Genomic DNA, 25,927 nt, shown 5'->3' on the forward strand with positions numbered 1-25,927 from the left:
GCTAAGCCTCACAATAAGCTGACAATTAATTCAAATTCGCTTTTAGCGAAAATCGAATCTAAATTACCTCTCTAGACTTTTTATTTTGGGGAAAACAAATCTTTAAACTCCTTATAAACTGCCAATTTATACTCAAAAGAATCGCCTACAAGTTGCATAACTTAAGTTGACTGGAAATTGGGTAAACAACATTGATTTTTTTTAGTAGGATGGAAATGGGCAGTTTAATATATTTATGAACTATATATTTCCAAAAATAAAAAAGGTTAGGGGCTTATTTTCACTTGAATAATAATCCGAGGACTAATTCAACATAATTACTCGTTTATAGTTTATACAGTCAAACTAACAAGTAACATTTCTTTCCCAGTTGCAAATAGCACATATTCCGTTTTCAAAATACAAATTGTGCTTCATTGAACCAAAACTTGGAAATTGAAATCGAACAAAAACAGCTCACGAGCAGTTCTACAAAAAACCTATAAGACCGCCCATAGGCCCTTTATACGGTACAAAAAATGATACATATTATCGTCGTTTCGTAAAACTGGTTCGACATTGCAGGATTTCTCTTATCTATGAAAAAATAACCTTTAAATCGCGCGGCTAATAAGAACAACTTATATGGTGCGAGGCATTGGCTTTCGCACTCTAAAGGAGATTATCAAGTTGTGCATGTAGTTCTTGTATGGAAGGCATGTGTATGATGCCTTGTACCTCTTCCGCTGAATACTCGTCCTTCAGCAGGGTCTGTACTCGAACATGTGCTTCGACAATATTTGTCCTGCAGAAAAGAGGAAAGAAGAAAGCTTGTCAGGACCGAGTTATGAAAGGAAGATAAACCGATCAGTCGTCAAGTGAAAATATCAACTTAATCTGTTGAGGACCCTAAATTTTCATCTTGTACGAGTGAATTCTGTACTTACTTTATAGCTTTGAACAGTATAGTTCGTGTATATGGGTTCTGCAAATAAAGCTTCATTTTCGTCATTACCATTGGCAACTCTTGCTGAATTGCAGCAGCTACCTGTTCCAGTGTACATTATGAGACTTAGCTGTTGTTATCAAGTATGTAGACCGCAAAACAAGAACCCTAGCAAACAAATACGTAGATGGCCCTCCCTAACACGGCTCTCCACCGTAGTCAAAGAAAATGAGCAATTATGCATACCTTTTGAACAAGTTCTGCCACCTTATCCGGGGTTGCAAAAGCTTGATCTTTTATTGGTTTGGACATAACCGACTCTACCTTTGGATTCTGACTAGCTTTCACAGCTGTGACCTAAATACAATCAAAACCTTTTAGACATGAACGAACTTTTGAAATACAGATGTAGAAAAACCATGAGAAATCATATCTAAATGTGACCAAACTTAGTAAACGCAGGATCCCTAATGACATTGTGAATTTAAGTTATAACGGGCAGTCGAGCACTCAGTTATGGATCCATCGATCCGTCCAGGTACCTCAACAACATGCCATAGGAATCTACGGATAAAGATTGTGTTAGCATTTTTTAATGATATGGGTTTTAAGCTGTAAGAAGCACTCAGATATGAGTTTATGGAGATGTAAAGTTAGAAAAGTTTCCAACATATCTGTAAGTACATGAGCTATTCACATGTCAAATGTGGATTTCGGCAATTTATTCTAATGTTCTGTTTGATTTTTAATTGTATACTTGTATCTATGCTTCCATATTACTAAAGGGGGAAATGACAAACACAAACCTTGGTAATAAATGAAAGCATAGGATCCACAACTAGCTTCGTCACAGACATAATGAACTCCTCACCAGTGGTTTTCAGGCTTTTCTCCAATTCCTGCAAGTACATTACATCAATGGATTACCGACAAATTATTTTGAATAATACAATGAAGAATCTCCAGAAAATGAACCAAAGTGAAAAGTATAAACGAAATCTTGCTCTGCAATCCTATCTAATGGAGAAAAGGGAGGCAAACGGGGTTAGCAGAGAAACACACCGCGGTGAAAGAATACAACAACAACAACAACAAAAATGATCCAAAGCAGCTTAAAGCCACTTAATAATTAAAGTTATGCTCTAAAAATAAACTAAGAAATCATTGATTGACAAACCTTTTTGGCATCTATTTGACTTTCTAAAACTCGGGGAGATAGTGTTCTTGCTAGTGAAGTTGACCTGGACCAATCAGATAGAGAGGCTTGACCTCTAAGAATTCGTCTTAGATGCTCCTGCCAGAAGATTAAAAAATATTAAGATTTTCATTCCATCAAAATTCAGGCATTTAATTAAATTTTAATACTTATTGCCCGAAACAAAACATTCTAGACATCTTTGTCAATGAAATACTATCCATACTAGAGAACTGACTTGATTGAAAAGAAAACAAAAATTGGCTTTATTTCAAAATTCAAAATTTCCACATATTGTAATCGAAATAATGACATATTGTTGCATCATTGCAGTAAAGACCGAGAGGATATATCAAACATTAATAGAACTTTACTGAACACTATATAATACATTGAATAGGAGAACTTTAAAGTTAGAAAACTAACCAGCAAGTGCGAGAAATCAAGTTCCTTATGTGTGACAGAAAACTCAATATCAAAAGGCGCAATCTGGGAAGACAAGATAGATGCATTAACAAGTTATTTTTAAAGAACAATTATCCATGATACATAATCAAGAAAGAAGGAAAAATCACCTGCTCCCTTAAGATAAGAAGATGCTTTAAGAGGAAAAGCTGACCGTCCATTGGGGATGATCTCTTTGTGATGAGTTTGCCCGCTTTCTGGCAGATAAAAGAAACAACAATCAAGATAGCACCAGAAAAGTAAGTCACAATATTAAGCCCATGCTAAACAAATCCCATCATCTTAATAAACAGGGATAATATGACAGTAGAGGTAACACACAAAAAATTAAGTGGAATTATGCACACAGAAACTCAAAATGCACTGCATAAGACGGTACATATTCAGTAGCTCACCTGGATAGATTCTGAACAAACTTCAACTACTTCCTGAATACCAAAAAAATAATTGTTTAACAAATTTATATGAAGGGCATTTATTCAAGACAAGTTTGAATGCTGAGCAAAGGCTTAAATACCTGTGCTAAACCAGTAAAAACTTCTGGTTCTAAACAGCGATACAACTTTGAAAGGCAAGATATCGTTTTCTCTAGAGGTGGATACCATGTTTTAAAAACAAGGTTTTCATCAGCCTGTGTTTGACAAAGGATAAAGATAAGGAAAGATGAGAAAATCGATCCATATATATATATATATATATATAAAACAATTGGAGGTAAGGACATTCAATCAACCAGAAACGATGCAAAACTGGAGCCAACAATAGTGTAACCACTTACACCAACTTCCATAAAAGATATATTCAATCGTGCATGAGTAATCTGAAATTACCAGCTTGGAAACATGTTACAAGGGCAAAGGCATACTAGTGTCCCTAGAGGTAGACTGCAAAATTAAAGGATATATTTGATACAAGAAGTGATCAATAAGTTCTAAGGTCACTAAATGTCACCTTAGGTCCTATGTTCTATTCTCACCTCCCAAATATCACTTGTATACACAACAACAACAACAACAAAGCCTTTTCCCACTAAGTGGGGTCGGCTATATGAATCCTAGAACGCCATTGCGCTCGGTTTTGTGTCATGTCCTCCGTTAGAACCAAGTACTCTAAGTCTTTTCTTAGAGTCTCTTCCAAAGTTTTCCTAGGTCTTCCTCTACCCCTTTGGCCCTGAACCTCTGTCCCGTAGTCACATCTTCGAACCGGAGCGTCAGTAGGCCTTCTTTGCACATGTCCAAATCACCGGAACCGATTTTCTCTCATCTTTCCTTCAATTTCGGCCACTCCTACTTTACCTCGAATATCCTCATTTCCAATCTTATCATTTCTTGTGTGCCCACACATCCCACGAAGCATCCTCGTCTCCGCCACACCCATTTTGTGTACGTGTTGATGCTTCACCGCCCAACATTCTGTGTCATACAACATCGCTGGCCTTATTGCCGTCCTATAAAATTTTCCCTTGAGCTTCAGTGGCCTACGACGGTCACACAACCTGCCGGATGCACTCTTACACTTCATCTATCCAACTTCTATTCTATGGTTGAGATCTCTCTCTAATTCTCCGTTCTCTTGCACGATATATCCTAGGTAGCGAAAACGGTCGCTTTTTGTGATCTTCGCTAGATTGCTCCGATCATTAGTGTGGATAAGTATATAAATGGATATAGATAGGAAAGCAAACACAAGATGTACGTGGTTCACCCAGATTGGCTACGTCCACGGAATAGAGGAGTTCTCATTAATTGTGAAGGGTTTACACAAGTACATAGGTTCAAGCTTTCCTTTAGTGAGTACAGGTGAATGATTTAGTACCAATGACATTAGGAAATATTGTGGGAGAATGATCTCGTAATCACGAAACTTCTAAGTATCGGAATGTGGTATCGTCTTGACTTGCCTTATCTGTCTCATAGGTAGATGTGGCATCTTCTCTGGAAGTACTCTTTCTCCATCCAGGGGTGGTATCTTTAACTGGTGGAGATGCACAAGGTAATGTATCAATTTCACTCGAAGCTTACTTGTAGTTTCAGGCTTGGTCAAGCGCGATACAAACCATGTAGTAGGAGTCCCTCAAGTTGCCGAGCTAGGGGATTTGCTGAAAGAGGTGACAGACAAGGTAAGCAATCAGAGCTCCGGCTGATTGTTCACATTCTCCCTATCTTGCAGGCAGCATGAAGGATAAAGAGAAGAAAAATGAGAAGAGATGATATGGGATACTTTTGCTTTTGAAGAAGTAACTTTCCACAGGCTTATTCTTGAACTGAGCTGGAGGGTTTTCTGGTTTCCTCCAGAGTATAAGGCCGACTGAAGAATTTGAGGGTCAAAACAAGTCCATCAAATCTAGAGTACGTTCGACCCTACTGATATGGGATACTTTTGCTTTGACAGAGTAATGGATGTATCGGCACGTGTGCTGTTACGCTTGTCTCCACATGCTTCCTTGTATCCTTCTCACTTGCCCTATCTGTTCCTCAGGCAGATGCGGTATCTTCCCTGGAAGCATAAGATGTTGAAGATGAGTACTCGAGAGCAATGCCAGGTAAGTAAGTTCCAGGCAGTCAGTTCCTGGCTGGAAGCTTGATTCCAAGTGCTGACTGATTGCTCTCTTTCTCCTTGTCTTGCAGGTAAGAACAAGGCCAAAGGAAAAGACAGGGAAAAAGCATGATATGGGATACTCTTGCTTTTAACACTGATGATATGAGATATTCTTGCTCTAGTATAACTTGTTTGCAGAGGTATTATCGGGGTGAAAGAAAGCTGAATATTTCGAAAGGCTTCGTTGAGAGTGCCCTCTCATATATGAGGAAGGGTTGAGCATTTTTGCAGGTCTGTCTGTCCGTTGGGGATGGAGGTTGACATATATAGGAGTCTCCTTAACAACAAGTAATAATGCTATTCCTTTACCCTGTCAGAGCACTTTGAAAAAGTGGTCTGTGGTATGTGGAAAGCTGATGTTGCGTGTGAAGATTACAGACAGCTTTATCCAAGGAGATCCGGCTCTTGTAGTTGGGAAAGTGTTGCCTCTTCGGTTTTCGAACAAGCAATCCTATCAGGGATCTGGCTCTCGAGATTCGGAGAACGATGTCTCTTCGATTTTTGAGAAAGCAATCATTCTGGGGGTCTGGCTCTCGAGATTCGGAGAGCGGTGTCTCTTCGATTTTTGGGAAAGTAATCATGTTGGGAGTCTGGCTCTCGAGATTCGGAGGGCGGTGCCTCTTCGATTTTGGAGCAAGCAATCTTGTTGGGAGTGTTTTCTCGAATGTGAGTAAAGGTTGGGCATGTTTGCTAGTCTACCTTGCCACGAAGCACAGAGGTTGACACACAGGGACTTTCCAATTATCCAGCAATGGTACTGTTCCTTTACCCTCTCTTCGATTTTTGAGAAAGTAGTCATGTTGGGAGTCTGGCTCTCGAGATTCGGAGGACGGTGCCTCTTCGATTTTGGAGCAAGCAATCTTGTTGGGAGTGTTTTCTCGAATGTGAGTAAAGGTTGGGCATGTTTGCTAGTCTACCTTGCCACGAAGCACAGAGGTTGACACACAGGGACTTTCCAATTATCCAGCAGTGATACTGTTCCTTTACCCTTGTGGGTAATAATATGGGGTAGCTAGACCTTCAAAATTTATGTGTCTAAACTTTGTTAGTGCTGTTTCTTTGCTATTCTTTTACCCGTCTTGGTCAGAGCGATGTAGTGGAAGCTGCAAGCTTCACGTGCTCAACTTTGGCAGAGAACTTTGGCAAAGTTATCTGTGATACACATGAGCTACTATTGCGTGTGGGAAGTGGGTGATTGAACAGTAAGACTCATGTGCTTTCTACTTCACCAGAAGTCTTCGACAGAATGCCCATAATTTCCGCAAAGCTGAGTGTGCGTGTGACAGGTGCTGCCAAGGCTGGAAAAGTAGGTGCCTCTTCGATTTCTGAGATCGGCCCTCGTGGTCTCTGAGCAGCCCAACTTTTGAGAAAGCAAGCGCCTCTTCGATTTCTGAGATCGGCCTTCGTGGTCTTTGAGCAGCCCAACTTTTGAGAAAGCAGACGCCTCTTCGATTTCTGAGATCGACCCTCGTGGTCTCTGAGCAGCCCAGCTTTTGAGAAAGCAAACGCCTCTTCGATTTCTGAGCAGGCGCCTCTTCGATTTCTGAAGCTCCGTCGAGTGCAGATTTTTATAGGGGCTGGCATTAAGTTCCAAAGCACACTTGAATCTCCACCAGTAGAAGCTCCATTCTTACACTTCTAAGATCTTGATTTGTTCGACCTCTTCTCTCTTCAACACCTTTGAAAATGTCTGGCCCTTCCGACCGTCGTTTTGATTTGAACCTTGTTGAAGAGGCAGCCCCGCCTTCTCCAGACAACATATGGCGCCCATCCTTCGTCTCCCCTACTGGTCCTCTTACCGTTGGGGATTCCGTTATGAAGAATGATATGACCGCTGCGGTGGTGGCCAGGAACCTTCTCACTCCCAAAGATAACAGACTACTTTCCAAACGATCTGATGAGTTAGCTGTTAAGGATTCTCTGGCTCTCAGTGTTCAGTGTGCAGGTTCTGTGTCTAATATGGCCCAACGCCTATTTGCTCGAACCCGCCAAGTTGAATCATTGGCGGCTGAAGTGATGAGTCTCAAACAGGAGATTAGAGGGCTCAAGCATGAGAATAAACAGTTGCACCGTCTCGCACATGACTATGCTACAAACATGAAGAGGAAGCTGGACCAGATGAAGGAATCTGATGGTCAGGTTTTACTTGATCATCAGAGATTTGTGGGTTTGTTCCAAAGGCATTTATTGCCTTCGTCTTCTGGGGCTGTACCGCGTAATGAAGCTCCAAATGATCAACCTCTGATGCCTCCTTCTTCTAGGGTTCTGTCCAGTACTGAGGCTCCGAATGATCCCCCTCCGGTGCCTTCTCTTTCTGGGGCTCTACCGACTGCTGCGACTTCTCCTAAGCAACCTTTGTGAAGGCTCTCTTGTTTGTTTATTTTGACTCATGTATATGTACATATTTGTAGCTTATCGGGGATATCAATAAATATGCTTTCCTTCATTTCAACGTATTGTGTTAAATACACCAAAGCCTTCTTCGCTAAGTTCTTTGAATTTTCTTTTGTTGGAGCTTTGTGAGTGGAGCATGTAGGTTGAGGTAGTGTTCCCTTAATTTCCTGAGTGAGGAAAACTTCTCGGTTGGAGACTTGGAAAATCCAAGTCACTGAGTGGGATCGGCTACATGAATCTTAGAACGCCATTGTGCTCGGTCCTGTGTCATGTCCTTCGTTAGATCCAAGTACTCTAAGTCTTTTCTTAGAGTCTCTTCCAAAGTTTTCCTAGGTCTTCCTCTACCCCTTCGGCCCTGAACCTCTATCCCATAGTCGCATCTTCTAATCGGAGCGTCAGTAGGCCTTCTTTGCACATGTCCAAACCACCGTAACCGATTTTCTCTCATCTTTCCTTCAATTTCTGCTACTCCTACTTTACCCCGGATATCCTCATTCCTAATCTTATCATTTCTCATGTGCCCACACATCCAACGAAGCATCCTCATCTCCGCTACACCCATTTTGTGTACGTGTTGATGCTTCACCGCCCAACATTCTGTGCCATACAGCATCGCCGGCCTTATTGCCGTCCTATAAAATTTTCCCTTGAGCTTCAATGGCATACGGCGGTCACACAACACGCCGGATGCACTCTTCCACTTCATCCATCCAGCTTGTATTCTATGGTTGAGATCTCCATCTAATTCTCCGTTCTTTTGCAAGATAGATCCTAGGTAACGAAAACGATCGCTCTTTGGTATTTCTTGATCACCGATCCTCACCCCTAACTCGTTTTGGCCTCCATTTGCACTGAACTTGCACTCCATATATTCTGTCTTTGATCGGCTTAGGCGAAGACCTTTAGATTCCAACACTTCTTTCCAAAGGTTAAGCTTTGCATTTACCCCTTCCTGAGTTTCATCTATCAACACTATATCGTCTGCGAAAAGCATACACCAAGGAATATCATCTTGAATATGTCCTGTTAACTCATCCATTACCAACGCAAAAAGGTAAGGACTTAAGGATGAGCCTTGATGTAATCCTACAGTTATGGGAAAGCTTTCAGTTTGTCCTTCATGAGTTCTTACGGCAGTCTTTGCTCCTTCATACATATCCTTTATAGCTTGGATATATGCTACTCGTACTCCTTTCTTCTCTAAAATCCTCCAAAGAATGTCTCTTGGGACCCTATCGTACGCTTTCTCCAAATCTATAAAGACCATGTGTAAATCCTTTTTCCCATCTCTATATCTTTCCATCAATCTTCGTAAGAGATAGATTGCCTCCATGGTTGAGCGCCCTGGCATGAACCCGAATTGGTTGTCCGAAACCCGTGTCTCTTGCCTCAATCTATGCTCAATGACTCTCTCCCAGAGCTTCATTGTATGACTCCAAATATCACTTGTATAAAAATAAAAATACAAAATAAAATAAAATTAAAAAAAAAAGAAAAAAAAAAGAAAGAGACAGTTTGTTTCCAGGTTGTGGATATTCCATTAAGTGAACAATCAATCTCACCAGACTGAATCAATAATTCATCAAGGTCATGAAACATAATGGAAAATTAAAATTATTAAACCATGTGTGGATGTCCTATATGCCTATATGCATCAGGCAACGTAAACAAAAATTTATCTCAGAAATCCATAGAAGTTAAAAAAGGAAATGGGAAAAAAGTTACAGAAGTAGTTTCAAGTTGATGTGCCGCAGATCCTTCCAGCTTTGCAGGGTAATCCAAGTCTTCATCCAGAGGAAAATAATTTGCTATCTGGAAAAAAAACAAGAGAGAGGTTTTAAGACATTTAAAAAGGAAAAAGTGGTAGCTAGTCAAGAAAACAAGATTAACTGGAAAATTAAGAAAAAAAGGTAACAACTCAACAAACAATGAGAACTCTCAGGAATAGAAGTCACCTCATCACGAATATGTGTTCGAGCACGGAAAGTTAACCGCTCATGAACATCGGCAAGAATTCTCTCTAATGTAGGACGTAGACCAGCTAATGATTCAGTCCTCCGACTTAACTGTTCACCTAGGACTTCAGCTTTCAATATATCAACAAGTTCACAAAGAAAATCAACATTTGTTTCATGAATAAGTTTTGGCCGCAGTGTATCATATAAATATGTAGACCTGCATGAATTATCACCAAAAGGAGGTTATTATATAGTTTAAAGTGTGCATAAACCAATCAACCAGCCAACCTCCATACTACAATGTAACAGCTTAACAAGGAATGAAGTGGAAAGGACCAAACCAATCAAGCTTCATTCACTTTTGGCACATGTAGTTTAAAAGAGATTGCCTAACCCATTATTACATGTCAGCCTCTCAAGAAAGCAGAAAACGAGAGAAAAGAACTGAAAACAAAAAATATAATGGGACCTACATAGGATCTATCAATGGAGCCAAACTTGAAACGTCCTCTGCAGAAGATGGAAAAAAATGAACAAAAAGTTGGTGCTCTAGCTGGCAGACCTGCAATAAATAGTGGTTTCAATTACAATGGAAACTTTGCTGTCCTACAACATAAATGTTCACAATGTATGCAGCTCAAATTCATACATGAGAATAAGTTGCATATCACATTACATCAAGCATCAAAGATACTGCCCGCTATCATTAAAGAGGTCAGGGCCAATCACCCCATCCTCACCTTATATTCAATGATAGACAAATCTTTCGCTTGTATTTGTTTTTAAGGAGTCTTTCCTCAATGAACGTCCTTGCAACATTTATATCTTACCTGCATTAGATATGCACATCCAGATCTAGTCAGTGATGGCAAGGCCTCTTTCTTCGCGAATTCGGATATTCGTTGATGTACTATACCTCTTACCTGAAAATGCATTAAAAAGGTGGATTGATTACAAGTCATAAAATGAAGGAATGAATTAGTACGGTAAACAACTAATGATCCTTTTCAAAATAAAAAAAATTTCATCAGCTCACCAACGAAAGTCTCTGTTCACAGTATAGTTTGTGGCATTCTGTAAGGATCTGAGTATATTCTTTCCTTGATGCTCTGCTTTCAATTTCCTCCAGCACTGGCTTAAGCTGCAAGGACTCTACTTGTTAGACATCAAAACAAACAAGTGTGAAGTTAAAAACCAAAAGAACAGCGTTGCACACCAGCATTCAAAAAGTAGGGTAGAACTTAAAATGTTTTCCAGACACATCTTGCTTTCAACTTTTCACACCCTGGCTGGTTAAATGCATTAATCAAATTAATAGCATCATTAATGTTACCTCACTTGCTGCTGCCTTGAAACGGACATATATAACCGATGCTTCTACACCCTCAGAAACAGATGTGTTATTGCCACCACTGCTCCGGATAGCTGCTTGTACCTGATGCAAGACAGTGTCCATAATTCAAAGCCAAGTAATATACATTAATGCATATTAAGACAGAAGTCTACTACGACGTGTTAATGGTAATTCAGTTCAACAAGTTAACATTACCTGAGAAGAAGCACCTTTGAGAACTGAAAGTACATGAGAACGAATCATTCCCAAGGCTCGAGACTGTACAAAACAAGTAAATTATATATTATTGAAGGTCAAATTAATCTTACTGGAAGACAATCTCTGTTCTATACTATTCACCTAATCAACGCTCTTGCAAATTATACCTGCAATTGTCGAAATTTGAGCAGGTAAACACTGGATTCTGCATACTGTGGATTGCTTTCGACGTACCTAAAGTATGCACAAATTGTTTGAAACCAGTAAGTTCTAATCCAACAAATATATCTTTATCAAATGCTTAATGCTTCCTAGTATGAATTACAAACTTCCAAGGATTTTAACTGAATAGTGTCTGAAGCATAGAATTGCACACAGTTACTAACAAAGAAGGTAGAGAACTTACGATATGCACTCATCAAGGCGTTTGAGAAGAGGGAGAAAGTTCTCGTGCAGAACATTCATGTTTGGAGAATAAAAATTGGTAGTAATCTGCACACAGTTGAAAAATTAAACATGAATTATATATAACATACTAATAGGATGAATATATAAATATATTAAGTGGTTTGTATTACATACACAATTTGTGCATCGTGATATTTTCTCACGCATCCGAACAAAAAAAAGAAGGTAACATCCTTGGCACAAAGCTTCAAAGTATATTAACTTCAATGTAACACTAAGTAATGCCTGATAAGGAGAATTCATACTAAGGAGAAACTGACTCAGGCAGATTTTTTAAAACTTAAAAAGCTTTGGAAAAAGAATCAATTAAATTGTTAGTTCAAAAATAAAAGTTTATCCAAGCTGCTATGCATACCACATATATTTAACAAAACCACAACGTCAGCAAACAAAATATCTCTAGGTAAGGTAGATTCAAACCTTACATTCTCCAATTCATCAAAGTAGTTGAGCTTACTACGGAGTGCTTCTGAAAACTCAATCAGCCGTTGTTTCTCTATTAACTGCAAATGAAAAATGAGGAGACATCAAGTTTTAAATATGTTTCCAGGCCCCCACAACCATGAATTAAACTGACACCAAGAAAGTGGACGAAATAAAAGGGGTAACATTAGAAAGAAAGTCCCACCAGTCTATCGCAAGCATCGTGAAGAGTTCTAGTCTTTGTTGCTACTGCTTGATGCTGGTTCTGTAGTTCATTAAACAACTCTAGGGTGTCAGCCACCTGCACAGAAAGGAACCAACTATTTCAAACAAGCACAACAACTTAAAACAAAGATGGCTTCAACGATACCGATAGACATATCGCCATTACCTGACCGAGTATGCCATCACATGTCTGAATGCGTTCTGTCAAAGTGTCTACATAGTGTCGATACTTCTCCTCTGTCTAAAATGTGAAAAATTTATGTGCAATGAGCTTATATTTACACTTAATTACAACATAAGTTTGCTGCAAGAATCGATTACCAACCTCCGACTTCAATGCTGCTTCAAGATCTGTAAACCATTTGTAAAACTACAAGTAGCAAAAGCTAATTCAGTGAGAAAGCCATCGAATTGTAATAGATAACGGAATGTGATGGCGAAAATGTACCTGATTCGTATTGACAAGAACAGCTTCAATGGCAGCGGAGTGTTCCAAGCCGAAAGTGCTGTCCTTGGTGGAGACAGTTAGGCCATTCTGGTGGCCTGTGGTGCCGTCCTGAGCCAAATTGGGTGGGAACGGCCGCTCTGCAACGCAATGCGAGAGCGTTGTAATGGCCGCTTGCTGCTGCTCTGATAACGGAGTTTTCTGCAGAGGAAAGAAAGCAATACATCAAAATTCATATCGAGAGGATCCGATCCGATCCGAAAGCAAGCTAATTGCAATAAAGTGGAGAAAATTGCAGAAAACTCAGATGTAGACGAAAAAGGAGTTGTTTCAATGGAAAAACTGAATCTAGGGCAACGAGGAGGAGAAAGAAAAAGAAGAAGAAGCACCTGTTCCCAGTGAGATGCGAAGTTGTAGCCCTTGGAAATGGCTCCAGATTTCGGAACGCCGGGTTTGGTTGCCGCCATTTCTCAATCCTCTTCAACTCACAACAAAGTCGGTTCATACAACGGTTGCAGTCGCCGTCGTCGTCATCCACAATTCGCCTCCTCTCCTCCGCCCTCTTTTCTCTCAGTCGAGTTTTTTCTCAGTCCTTCGCTCTCTCTTTCAACGATAAAGATTTAAACGCAAAGCATTTATGTTGGGTAGAACAAGACGACGTCGTCTTCGAGTTGGAAACAGTTGGTGCGAGCTCGCTTGTTTTTTTTGTCCGTCCCTTCACTTTTATCCGCGTCATTATTTAAAGATTAAATTATTTTACATGTCAGCATATCGTAATTTTAAAATTGGAAAACATATTATTAATTTTTAATATTTTTTAAAAAATATTTTTCATATATTTTATTTTTAATTTGTATCCATTTTTTAAGTCTGACTAATATTCTTTTTAGTTTTAACTAGATAAAATGCTCGCGCGTTGCTGCGGGACTTGAATGCACGAATCTTAACCACATGAATTAAACACATGTAACTTGAAAAAAAATTCAACATAATCATGAACGAAAAAAAAAAGATAGATGAGTGAACGGTATCAGTAAGATAAGTAGTTCCGCTTTTACATACATTCAACCAAGCTGATTACAAAAGATATGATTGGAAAAAATGCTCTGTTTCCTAACAAACAGGAGCAACATGCATTTAACACATATAGGGCACGTTTGTTTGACAGGATTCGCTGGGACTGGACTGGACTAGACTATAGTCCAGTGTTTGGTGGGTACCGGGATTAGCTTTAATGAGCTTAGGTGGGATTCGCTAGGACTAAGGGGGGGCTTAGCCGTTCTTCACGAGGGATCCCAAATTCGGGCGGACTCGTAAGCCAGAGAAACCGCGTCTTCCCACATCTCACATCCCACATCGTCCTCATCTCTGCGTCTGCCCTCGTCGTCGTCCTTGCCGTGCTCCCACATCGTCCTCACGCTCATCGTCGTCCTTGCATCTGGTCGCTGTCATCTGCCTCTAGTCGGTAAGCTTCGAATCTTGGATTTTTTTTCGTCGATTTGTGTGGATTTGTTTGTGATATTAACTGAGGTTTATTTGATTTTGTTGTTTTGGGTTTGAGAAATTCATAATATACAAGTGGATTTGCAATTGAACAAATTAGGGTTTTGTTATTTAGGTGAAATTGAGATTAGAATTTGGGGTTTTCATAAGATGAAATTGAGATTAGTCTCAGGTGTATGCTCTCTGTGTGTGTGTTTGTGTGTACTGAAAAAAAATTTGTCTGTGTGTTTGTGTGTGTGTGAGTGTGTTTGTGTGTGTGTGTGTGTATGTAATCTGTGTAACCTGTGTAATATCTGTGTGTGTGTGAGTTGTGTGTGTAAAATGTGTGTGTAATCTATCCGTGTGTGTGTGTGTAACCTGTGTTATTTGCAGTGTGTGTGTGAGTTGTGTGTGTAAAATGTGTGTGTAATATGTCCGTGTGTGTGTGTGTAATCTGTTTTTGTGTGTATGTGTGTGAGTTGTGTGTGTAAAATGTGTGTGTGAGTTGTGTGTGTAAAATGTGTGTGTGAGTGTGAGTGTGAGTGTAAGTGTTTGTGTGTGTGTGTGTGTTTGTGTGTGAGTGTGAGTGTAAGTGTGAGTGTGAGTGTGTGTGAGTGTGAGTGTGTGTGCAGTGTGTGTGTGTATGCAGTGTGTGTGTGTGTGCAGTGTGTGTGTGAGTGTGTATGCAGTTTGTGTGTGTGTGTGTGCAGTGTGTGTGTGAGTGTGTATGCAGTGTGTGAGTGTGAGTGTGTGTGAGTGTGAGTGTGTGTGCAGTGTGTGTGTGTATGTAGTGTGTGTGTGTGTGTGTGCAGTTTGTGTGTGTGTGCAGTTTGTGTGTGTATGCAGTGTGTGTGTGTGCAGTTTGTGTGTGTGTGCAATTTGTGTGTGTATGCAGTGTGTGTGTGCAGTTTGTGTGTGTGTGTATGTGTGTGTCCAGTGTGTGTGTGTGTGTGACTGTGTTCAGTGTGTATGCAGTGTGTGTGTGCAGTTTGTGTGTGTGTGTGTATGTATGTAGTATGTATGCAGTGTGTGTGTGTATGTATGCAGTATGTATGCAGTGTGTGTGTAAGTGTGAGTGTGAGTGTGAGTGTGAGTGTGAGTGTGAGTGTAAGTGTGCAGTGTGTGTGTGTGTTTGTGTGTGAGTGTGAGTGTAAGTGTGAGTGTGAGTGTGTGTGAGTGTGAGTGTGTGTGCAGTGTGTGTGTGTATGCAGTGTGTGTGTGTGTGTGTGCAGTGTGTGTGTGAGTGTGTATGCAGTTTGTGTGTGTGTGTGCAGTGTGTGTGTGAGTGTGTATGTAGTGTGTGCAGTGTGTGTGTGTGTCTATGCAGTGTGTGCAGTGTGTGTGTGTGCGCAGTGTGTGTGTGTGTGTATGTATGCAGTATGTATGCAGTGTGTGTGTGTGTGTGCGTGTGTGTGTGTGTGCAGTGTGTGTGTGTGTGTGCAGTGTGTGTGTATGCAAGTATGTATGCAGTGTGTGTGTGTGAGTATAAAAACAGAGTGTGTGTGTGAGGGTAAGAGTTTGTTGCACTCTGTCCCCGTGTGTGTGTGTGTGTCACTGTGTTCAGTGTGTGAGTGTGAGTGTGTGTGAGTGTGAGTGTGTGTGCAGTGTGTGTGTGTGTATGTAGTGTGTGTGTGTGTGCAGTTTGTGTGTGTGTGCAGTTTGTGTGTGTATGCAGTGTGTGTGTGTGCAGTTTGTGTGTGTGTGCAATTTGTGTGTGTATGCAGTGTGTGTGTGCAGTTTGTGTGTGTGTGTATATATGCAGTGTGTGTATGTGTGTGTCCAGTGTGTGTGTGTGTGTGACTGTGTTTAGTGTGTGAGTGTGAGTGTGTGTGTGTGTATGCAGTGTGTGTGTGTGTGTGCAGTGTGTGTGTGAGTGTGTATGCAGTTTGTGTGTGTGTGTGCAGTTTGTGTGTGAGTGTGTATGCAATGTGTGTGTGTCTATGCAGTGTGTGCAGTGTGTGTGTGTCTATGCAGTGTGTGCAGTGTGTGTGTGTGTGCGCAGTGTGTGTGTGTGTATATATGCAGTGTGTGAGTGTGAGTGTGTGTGTGTGCAGTGTGTGTGTAAGTGTGAGTGTGTGTGTATGTATGCAGTGTGTGTGTGTATGTATGTAGTATGTATGCAGTGTATGTGTATGTATGCAGTATGTATGCAGTGTGTGTAAGTGTGAGTGTGTGTGTATGTATGCAGTGTGTGTGTATATATGCAGTGTGTGTGTGTATGCAGTATGTATGCAGTGTGTGTGTGTGTGCAGTGTGTGAGTGTGAGTGTGTGTGTGTGCAGTGTGTATGCAGGGTGTGTGTGTAGTGTATGCAGTGTGTGTGTAAGTGTAGTGTATGTAGTGTGTGTGTGTGTTTGTGTACTGTGTATGCAGTGTGTATGTATGCAGGGTGTATGCAGGGTGTATGCAGTGTGTGTATGTATGTATGCACTGTGTGTGTACTTGCAGGGTGTGTGTGTAGTGTATGCAGTGTATGTGTGTAGTGTATGTAGTGTGTGTAGTGTATGCAGTGTATGTAGTGTGTGTATGTATGTACTGTGTTTGCAGTGTGTATGTATGTACTGTGTATACAATGTGAATGTTTTGTATTGTGTGGGGTTGATGCTGAATTGCAATTTGTTGTGGTTGTTGGTTGCAGAGAAGAGGAGCATAAACGGAAGGCTAAGGCTAAGGCTACTGCATTACAGGTGTCCTTTAATTTCCCTTTTCACATGCAATGCCTAGCAATGATAGCAATCCTCATACTAGTGTTCTTAGACACATGTTTATAGATGTATAAGAGTAGAACATTTTGAATATGATGCCTCGGGTTAATGAAAACTTTTTTTTTTCAACGCCATATGTATATTTGTTGCCTCGGGTTAATGATTTAGTTAATTTGTTTTTTGTTTTTTTTTTGTTTGGATAGATATGGATCGAAGGAAGCTTTTATTGATCTTATTGTTAGAGATGTCTTATTTGGAAACAATTTGTATTTGTACGATTCTTGTGGTGATGATGCTACGTGGCAAACAGAGACATGTTGAACGACCCACATTGACTAACCGTTCACTTATTAGACGAGAGATTAGTTTGTGTTATCTGAATGGTATAATAGGGAATACTGATACTGAATGTGTTAACGAATTGAGAATGGATAGAAGGACTTTTGGCATATTATGCGACTTACTTCGTCAAGATGGGAGGGTAAAAACTGATGGTTTGGTGTCTGTAGAGGAACAGGTGTGTATGACTTTACAAATATTAGCACATCATACTAAGAATCGTAGTGTTGGCGGTAGATTTTATAGGTCGGGAGAGACTATAAGTAGGTATTTCAATAGCGTATTGCAAGGAATTTTGCGATTACAAGGTTTCCTACTAAAAGTCCCACAGCCTGTGCCTATTGATTCTACAGATGCTAGGTGGCGATGTTTTAAGGTATGATGAGAAATATTTTTCATTTTCCTTAAGCTTTAACTCTTCATTCCCTTTGTATAAATTAACAAAAAGTTTTTTATTTTTTATTTTTAAGAATTGCTTGGGAGCATTGGATGGAACACACATTGATGTGCATGTACCTGAAATTGACAAACCAAGATACCGAACAAGAAAGGGTCGAGTCGCAACTAATGTGTTAGGTGTGTGTTCAGGAGATATGCAGTTCATATATGTGTTTCCGGGGTGGGAGGGTTCCGCATCAGACTCTAGAGTGCTACATGATGCAATTAGTAGGCCTAATGGTTTTAAGGTACCAGCGGGTAAGATTATTACTTAGTCTCAACTTTCTAAGTTAGGTTTAGTTCTGTTTGTCAACTACAAAACACTAATAAGGTCTGTTTTTTTTTTCATTAGGTTGTTATTACCTTGTAGATGGTGGTTATACAAATGGTGAAGGATTCCTTGCACCCTATAGAGGAATACCTTATCATTTATCTGAATGGGAGGGACGAACACCTTCTAATAAGGAAGAATATTTTAACATGAAGCATTCTAAGGCAAGGAATGTAATTGAACGCTGTTTTGGCTTGCTAAAAGGAAGGTGGTCGATACTAAGGAGTCCATCTTTCTATCCGATAAGGACACAAGGTCGAATAATTACCGCTTGTTGCCTACTACACAATCTTATTAGGCAAGAGATGTTAGTAGATCCAATGGAGAATTTGCCAATAATAGAAGATGGACAAAATACAGAAGAAGGTGAATATGTTGGTAGTGTTCAATCATCGGACCAGTGGACTGCAATGAGGAATGATATGGCTGAGGAAATGTATAATGAGTGGAGAGCAATTAGGAACCAGCAACCGAACTAGCTATATGTTTTAATGATAACATTTTATTTTAGTATTCCTTTTTATCATGCATTTGTTAGATATTAGCACAATGATTGGATGGTATGCAAATTAATTGGATATTATGCAAGTTGATTGGATATTATGCAAGTTGATTGGATATTATGCAAATTGATTATTTGTATGGTATTTTCCTTCATTAAAATATTTTTTGTTTAGGTATGGATAACGAAAATATTTTGAATGCTACTCAAGAGCCAAAAGGAAGAAGGCGTAAATGGGAAGCATTTGAGGAAGAAGTATTACTAGGAGTTCTTGAGGATTTTGTTGCTCGGAAGCAACGGTGTGACACCGGTGCTTTCAAACAAGGTACTTTGGTTGAAATAGCAAAAGCTGTCAATGTTTTATGTCCTCATTCAAATATAAAGGCAAATCCACATATTGAGTCCAAGTTGAAGAAATGGAAAAAAACATATAGTATGGTCGTTGACATGATAAACACAAGTGGATTTGCATGGAATGATGTCAAAAAGTGCGTTGAAGTTGACAGTGATGACGCATGGCAAACTTATGTGCAGGTTCATATCCTATTTTATTTATGCATTAGTTATATTCTTGCTCCTATATTTGTTACGCATGCTAAATTTTAGTTTTGCTATGTTGATATAATCTTAGAGAAATAAAGAAGCCGATGGATGGAGAAGCAAACCTTTTCCACTGTTTGATAGATTTGCATATATATTTGGAAAAGATCGGGCTACGGGTAATGTAGCCGAAACCCCTGCTCAAATGGTGGAGGAACAAAGTCATGATCATGTTGGTGAAAGTGATATTGGAGGTGATAATTTTGTTTCTTCAATGAACCAACAAAGCCAACAAAGCACCCCATCTGAAAATAGCCAAAGAAAGAGGAAAAGAGCTGTGGGAAGTTCAAGTGATGGAACCGAGGCAATTATCAGTGGACTGAAAGATTTTTATGTTGAAAGTGGGAAGAGGATGCAAATGGTAACTGAAGCTTTAGTTCAAGGTACTGCAGATCATACTGACATAGCTAATGAACTTGAAGCAATGGGTCTCTCTCCTATGGATCAAATTGATGCATTGTCTCTTATTTTGGATAAACCAAAAAATGTGGGAGTGTTCAGGGCAATCAAACCGGAACTCAAGAAAGTGTTCGTCCAAAGACTTTTAAGAGACAACGCAAGCGGATGAGGATTTTGGCTAATGTTAACATGGATGTATTTTATTAACGTTAACATGGATGTATTTTATTAATCATACAGTCTTATGTTATGACTTATAACTTAGCTTTGCACTAGTATTTTGGCTTATGTTTACTAGCCATTTTGTAAATTATGGAGATCTATTTTGGCTAATGTTAACTAATGTTAACTAGGATTTTCTAAATTATGGAGATCTTATGTACTTGTATTTGTTGAAGTTGCATGTATTGGCCACTATTATTTTTCTTCTGTTGGGTGATAGAGTTTAAATCAAGCTACATTTGCAAATTAAACCCAATTCTATTAGCAGGTAATAGAAACAAAACAATTGTCAATTTTTTTTAAGATTCATAATATACATGGCAAAAATATGCTCCAATTAACCCATATCATGAGATTTGTAGCATTACTCTATTACACAATGACAAAAATTTGTAGTCCTAGTCTAAGCAAACACAAATCTGGTGAACAGTATTGTTTTTCTTATCCTGCTTCTTAGTCCGAGACTGCACCAAACGCTTCACTAAGTTAGTCCAGCTTAGTCCAGTCTAAGCCAGTCCAGCTTAGTCCCGGCAGCTAGTCCAGTCCGAGACAGTCCGGCGCAACAAACGCACCCATATTGGCCTTGAAGTTAAGATGGAAAAATATATGTTCTGCAGGCTAGCCTAGATCCCATCGAAAAACGCCCCAAAAAATGCTAAACTTCTTCATCCAACGGAACTTATTCTTTCGGCAAATTACTACGATTTTCAGATGAATGGATAGTGTGAACCACCAATTTGTTTCGGTTTACACCTTTACCATAAACATGCAAACACATCCTTGTTTTTTCTATTTTCACTGTTTTCTTTGTATTGGGTCCTGGAGCAGTTTCTCTATATATCTTTTTGGTTCCTCGATTATTTTCATTGTTTCGAGCCTCAATCAGTTTCTTTAAATTTTTAACCAAAACTCCTCCTAGAATTTGTTGTTCGCTTCAATCAATATCTTTCACCATTTTATCTACCCGGAATCACAAATAAATATAGTGTCAATATTTATGTTTTTTAGAAAAATATGTTTAGCTTGTAGGTCTTAGAATAACACAGTTAAAATTTTTAAAAATTGAAATATGGAAATTGTGATTTTTTTTGGAAATATGTCTGGTTTGTTGAGAGATTGCAGTTGTTAACGGCACTTATTAAAGCACTTCAGGGAGGATGAGACAATTGACTACCAGAAAAACCTAACAAAAACACCAACCAACCAAAGTAACTGACCTTCAAAGAACGATTTGGAAAATTTAGAACGCAATAAAGAAAGGAAGCAACCAACAAAAAACGTATAAAACGCCTAATAACATTTGATAAACAATTAAGAACACTGGGTTAAATAAGAATCACAAAGACACCAAGAGACTTTCAAACAATAACAGAATTGCATAGACAAAATTTAAACCAAAAAAAAGGAAAGAACTATCGGACCTCTAGACAATCAGAGATCACGAAGTTAACCAAGAATGAGAAACAAAGCATAGAGCAAACATATAATATAAGCCAAAAAAAACCAAACAGTCATTTTAAAAATTATAAACTCGCATTGTTTGAAATGGAAAGAGTGGGGAAACAACGTATTGAAGTTCAGGACATACCAAAGGCTTGATTGAAACGTAATGGCTTTGAACCCCTTCATTAAAGGCAACAACAAGAGCAGATTATGATTCTATGATGTGAGCCCGATCTAAACTGCAAAAAAGAAGTGAGATTGCAATTAAGAATTCGAAATGCAAACAAACAGATACAATAAAAGTAACTTAAATTGTGACGGTATAACGGACTCAATATGTAAAAGTGCACCAAATAAAGGGTAATTCTCAAGACATTAAACATAAAAACTAAAACACCCCCATCTCTTTGCAAATTTTACAAACAAAATAGTAAACGTAATCCTTGAAATCCAAACAGACCTAATTTTGAAACCGTTTCTCTTGGACACCCCATACCATAGAAAATGCACCCTATACCCCAAACATAATGCTCAGTGGCTAGATAGCAATCTGTGCAGGTTGATCAAGATGTCACTAATTAGTTTTTGCCAACAGATGGTTAACCATTTTGCCATTTTTTTTTTTTTGCAGAAAGTGGACCATGTTTAACTTTAAAAGATGATCTCTATTTTACCTAGACAAATTGCATCACCAATGTCTTGCCACACATTCACAAAAATTAGCAGTGCCGATTGACAAATGGACAGACCTGAATGGTACTAACCGAAGCACAACAATCCCTAAAGGAAAACAAACAACGAAATGACTTCAAGAAAAATCTGTATCATTTATTCAATGAAGCACCCTAAGTTGGAAAAGAGTAAAATTTAAATTGAAAAACAATAATCTAACAGAGACAAATTTAAAAACAAAAAACCATTAGAATCTTTACAGAAATCAATAAAAATGGCTGCAAGTTAAAAGTCTTAAAATTTGATATATGGCTATAAATTTTCCTAATGTTTATAATATCAATTAAGAATACACCAAAACTTAATACACCGTTGTAACATTTTGCAACTGCCTCACCTATCTGAAATGAAATGATAGGCTATAATGAAATAAAAGCCCACCAAGTGCAAATAGAAATAAACCATATAGCTGGGTCTTGTACATGGTTAGATCCTTGGTCTCCAGGAATTATGCTAAAAGGAAGACTAATCAAATGATTACGCTTAGAACTATAACGTTATTTCAATTTTTAAAAACTATTAACTGATTGAAAAACCACACCATAAAGAACCAGTGGAGATCAGAATAACAATAAAATACTACAGAGGTAAATGAACAGCCATTAATATAATTTTTTTCCTCAGCATGCCAACAACAATCAGAAAAAGAAAAGGAGAAAAATCTATGGGATAAATGTAAAGTCTATTTGAAAAGTTCAATATATTTGTTTGTCAAACTCAGTGATCAAACTTCACACTCATGCTTTTCAAAAAGAAAAGAAAACGAAGAAGTGAAATCATTGACAATTCCAAGAAATATAGCAGCTATTATTAAGATCCAAAACGAATTCTGGAAAGTATGGGGACCAAAGACTATTAGAAGTTGGAAAGATATGCCGATGCAGTGGTTTGAGAACATAGTTTGAGAAACTTTGGGTAGGAAATATGCTCGCAAGGAAAACCGACAATGGGTGAGTATGACTCTCAAAGCTGGTTTATGTTTAAATTACTGAATCACCATAATCGTTGTTGGTTGGTTTTCACTCATGGTCTACTTTTTATTCAAGTTCTTGTAAAGAAAATTAGTCTTTTAACCAAATGCATGCCAATTACAATTTTTCCTTTTTGGTAAATAATACCAACCACATTTTATCATTACTAGATTCATAGTGCTTTGATTAACTTTATGGGGAGTAGAATCTCAATTCAAGCTAAGTAAAGCAAAACCCTCAATTAAACCCCAACTACAAACCCGAATTAAACCTTCAATTAAACTCTTAATAAAACCCAAATTAAATCAGCAATCAGGAAAGAGAAAAATACACCCATTCAAAGTATTGCATAACTGAAAAAAACTATATTTATGAGAAAGATTAAAACCTTTTTACAAAAGACACCTACTGAAAAAGCTCACATTTGTAAAGACTTGGAGCTCCTGACCTAACAGCACAACAAAATCCGGAAATAATTCACAGCAAAAGGGAAGAAATGATGACAATCTATGCTAACAGTAGAGAATCGAATTAAAAATTGAACTTAGCTAAAAAACACTTACCCTTCAACGTTCGGAGCCTTAGAAAAATTTATGAAGTTCACGCAAATATTTTTACGTCTCTATGCACCTATCCTGCAAACCAACGAAAATAGAAATGCAGAGAAGTGGGAAGACCAGATGAAATAAAACCCAAGCCACCACCAACTTAAATAGAAGAAATGTGGGGGAATCCAGCCGTCAAAGAAAAAAAATACAATCTCCAGAACAAATAGATAAAAACATAATAAACGAGCAAAAGCAGCTAATCAGCACAAAACTAGTAAACTGATTGGGAGGCCTAATCGGAAGATTAAGAGAAAAGATGAGCAATTCACTCAAGACGCACAATAGGGAACCCAACAGATGCAAAATACACAAAGAGCAATCTCGGGCACCCCAAAATAAAAGCAAAGCACTCCAAGAACCACATCTAAGCCAAGTAATGATTAACAAACACCAAATAAAACAACCCATAATCCAACAACCCACGAAATCAACGAGTCTAATATAAGCAAGCCAGATGCTAATTGTCACAAACCCCATTACCATAAACAGACGCCACCCGAAGTTCAAAGATCTAAACAACGTTGATTGAATAAAACCTGAGAACCCAAGAACACCCGTCTCTCTAAGCCAACCCCAACAACATACTAACACTCGAGGAGTTGCAGAATTATCAAAACCCTAGAAATTAACGTACCTCAATTAAACCCCCTAAATCTCGAGACACCCACTTCAATTATCACACTCAAGCACCAAACCCAATTATCAGCCCTACACTTTGTTCGGGCGAAGATTTCTCCGGAAAGAGCTCCTCGGCTCTTAGCACAACTCCCCAAGGGATTGGCACTTTGGATATATAGTCGGGCTCTTGCTTGCTGATGTGCTGCAAGAAGAGGATAAAGTTAGTTTTGAAAGGTGCCTTTGTAGGGCCTTAGGTGTATACATTGAGGCTCGCAATCAAAACTAATTGAGTGCTAGGCGTGCCACTGCTATCTCAGTATAACAGATGTATAATAAGTGTATTTAGTCGATTACTTTCGCCCCAAGTTACTCGGACTTCTTGTTATCAAAGGATTGTCGTGGATGGGTTAAGTCCACATTAAGTTCTTTTTCTTGCCTTGTGACCAAGGACTTTCAGTTCATAGTCTTGTATGTTCAAGTGAGGGGAGTCAATATCCCCTTAAGTCACCTACTCGATTCTTGATTGGTTTTAAATGAAGGCATATTCATTAAGGTGACCAAATCCGGGCACAAATGAGACTCTTAAAGTAGGAAAACAGATGGATATAACTTGAATACATATTAGAGAATACATTAAGCAGTAGATCTATTAACTTATAAGACAAACAAAGAGCTTTGAGCAAGATTTCACCTTGTCGGGCAAGGTTGAACTTCTTGCAATCACTTCTCTTTTGAGTTTACAAGGTTTATATGCTAAGAATGGATGGATGGTAAACAAGTTTACACGAGATAATCGATGCTACGCCACTAAGGGTGATAGCAGAGCTTCTAAACTAGACAAAAGATGGCTTTTGTGGGGGATGATCCTGAAAAGGATTGAGATCTGGGCTGATTACAGCTTATAGATGCAAATCTAGCTTGAGAGCAGAGTTTGTATGTTTGTTTGTTTGATTGGTTGAGTATCCTTGTCTCTGAGGCCTCTTCCTCCTTTTATAGGTAGATTAGCCCGACTGCAGTAGCTTTACTCTTGCTCGAAAGTTGTTGAAGGGTAGCGAGTCATCAGCTTTTTACTTGTATTGCCATCGAAAAGTGTTTTTTGGCTGATTGTGAGTTAGTCCCCATCATTTGACACTTAAATCATAGGCACATCGCCTATACATTAATCAGAATGCGCCAACTTGTCTATGGGCCTGATACTGAGCTTCAGGCAGGTATTCCTTTAATTGGTGTTTTTGGGCTTCCTTATACTTACAGCCTAAAGTTCAAATATTAACCCAAATAGTGCCCCCTTTAATCATTGTTAAGGTTGCAATCCCAGGAGCTAATAATGATTAAATAGTCGTCGCTCATTAAACAACCGTCGCACGCATCCACTCGGAACTTGTGCCTTTTTAAAGCAACCGTTGGTTTATCTGAAGCCCTTTGCACTACCCCACGAACTCCTCCGCTAAGTAATCACTTATTATATAATTCCTCCTTAATCTCATCAGCAAAGTATTTTAACCACTTCGAGCCTTCGAATTCTCAGAAACTCCAGTGCGCTCTTATCTTCGCAGCTCTTCAGTCATTCCCCCCTTAATTTCAAATTTTCTTCTATCTTCCTCTCAAAGTCCTAAGTGGCACCCATAGTTGCCCGAATTCAGTCTCTTCGCGAGATTGGTGAAGGGATTTCCACCATGCACCGTTCTTTTGATGACCTTCATTACCCTCGAGCGAGCCTGCATACTGAAATCTTCTTTGAGGAGGAAATAGTGCACTCTTTGGGGCCTGCATAGACTTCTCATTTATTGGCTTTTGCAACATCCTCAGAAAGGTGCACTACGTCCAGCTTTTGTTTCAAGACTCATATGGCTTTTGTGAATAGCCAGGTAGCCTTAATCACACCGGTAG

At 39.0% G+C, this 25,927-nt stretch overlaps 2 protein-coding genes across 4 annotated transcripts; one reads left to right on the forward strand and one right to left on the reverse strand.

Annotated features, from left to right (window-relative positions):
• Positions 1–346: 346 nt before the first annotated feature.
• Positions 347–13,273, reverse strand: LOC103408630 (conserved oligomeric Golgi complex subunit 3-like). 2 transcript variants are annotated; one of them, XM_029089500.2, is made up of 24 exons: positions 13,038–13,273; positions 12,652–12,849; positions 12,529–12,573; positions 12,370–12,444; positions 12,184–12,279; positions 11,981–12,058; positions 11,494–11,579; positions 11,255–11,321; positions 11,085–11,147; positions 10,869–10,970; positions 10,572–10,676; positions 10,366–10,458; positions 10,009–10,097; positions 9,533–9,752; positions 9,303–9,389; positions 3,103–3,216; positions 2,981–3,013; positions 2,696–2,782; positions 2,547–2,609; positions 2,103–2,219; positions 1,732–1,824; positions 1,172–1,282; positions 927–1,027; positions 347–784 (listed from the first exon to the last, which is right to left on the reverse strand). In XM_029089500.2, exons 1-24 carry the CDS (start codon positions 13,113–13,115, stop codon positions 652–654), a joined length of 2,334 nt encoding a protein of 777 aa, XP_028945333.1. In that variant the 5' UTR covers positions 13,116–13,273; the 3' UTR covers positions 347–651. The 2 variants fall into 2 exon arrangements, with proteins under 2 accessions (XP_028945333.1, XP_070663606.1); XM_070807505.1 differs by lacking the exons at positions 11,981–12,058; positions 12,184–12,279; positions 12,370–12,444; ... (1 more) ...; positions 12,652–12,849; positions 13,038–13,273 and adding an exon at positions 11,670–11,843.
• Positions 13,274–13,804: 531 nt separating this feature from the next.
• On the forward strand, positions 13,805–19,831 carry LOC139189164 (protein ANTAGONIST OF LIKE HETEROCHROMATIN PROTEIN 1-like). 2 transcript variants are annotated; one of them, XM_070807508.1, is made up of 5 exons: positions 13,805–14,113; positions 16,768–16,816; positions 17,038–17,549; positions 17,644–17,869; positions 17,964–18,571. In XM_070807508.1, exons 3-5 carry the CDS (start codon positions 17,040–17,042, stop codon positions 18,419–18,421), a joined length of 1,194 nt encoding a protein of 397 aa, XP_070663609.1. In that variant the 5' UTR covers positions 13,805–14,113; positions 16,768–16,816; positions 17,038–17,039; the 3' UTR covers positions 18,422–18,571. The 2 variants fall into 2 exon arrangements, with proteins under 2 accessions (XP_070663609.1, XP_070663617.1); XM_070807516.1 differs by lacking the exons at positions 17,038–17,549; positions 17,644–17,869; positions 17,964–18,571 and adding exons at positions 18,620–18,978; positions 19,076–19,831.
• The last annotated feature ends 6,096 nt before the right edge of the window (positions 19,832–25,927 follow it).

This window comes from Malus domestica, chromosome 02 (genome assembly GCF_042453785.1).
Source record: "Malus domestica chromosome 02, GDT2T_hap1".
Taxonomy (NCBI): domain Eukaryota; kingdom Viridiplantae; phylum Streptophyta; class Magnoliopsida; order Rosales; family Rosaceae; genus Malus; species Malus domestica.

Excerpts from the sequence above, each read along its gene's own strand:
- LOC103408630 (XM_029089500.2), bottom strand. The coding sequence starts at position 13,115 with ATGGCGGCAACCAAACCCGGCGTTCCGAAATCTGGAGCCATTTCCAAG. Across the intron at positions 10,098-10,365 it reads GATGTGCATATCTAATGCAG|GTCTGCCAGCTAGAGCACCA; the intron begins GTAAGATATAAA and ends TATTTATTGCAG. Across the intron at positions 1,028-1,171 it reads TGGCAGAACTTGTTCAAAAG|GTAGCTGCTGCAATTCAGCA; the intron begins GTATGCATAATT and ends ACACTGGAACAG.
- LOC139189164 (XM_070807508.1), top strand. The coding sequence starts at position 17,040 with ATGGATCGAAGGAAGCTTTTATTGATCTTATTGTTAGAGATGTCTTAT. Across the intron at positions 17,550-17,643 it reads CTAGGTGGCGATGTTTTAAG|AATTGCTTGGGAGCATTGGA; the intron begins GTATGATGAGAA and ends TTTATTTTTAAG. Across the intron at positions 17,870-17,963 it reads TGGTTTTAAGGTACCAGCGG|GTTGTTATTACCTTGTAGAT; the intron begins GTAAGATTATTA and ends TTTTTTCATTAG.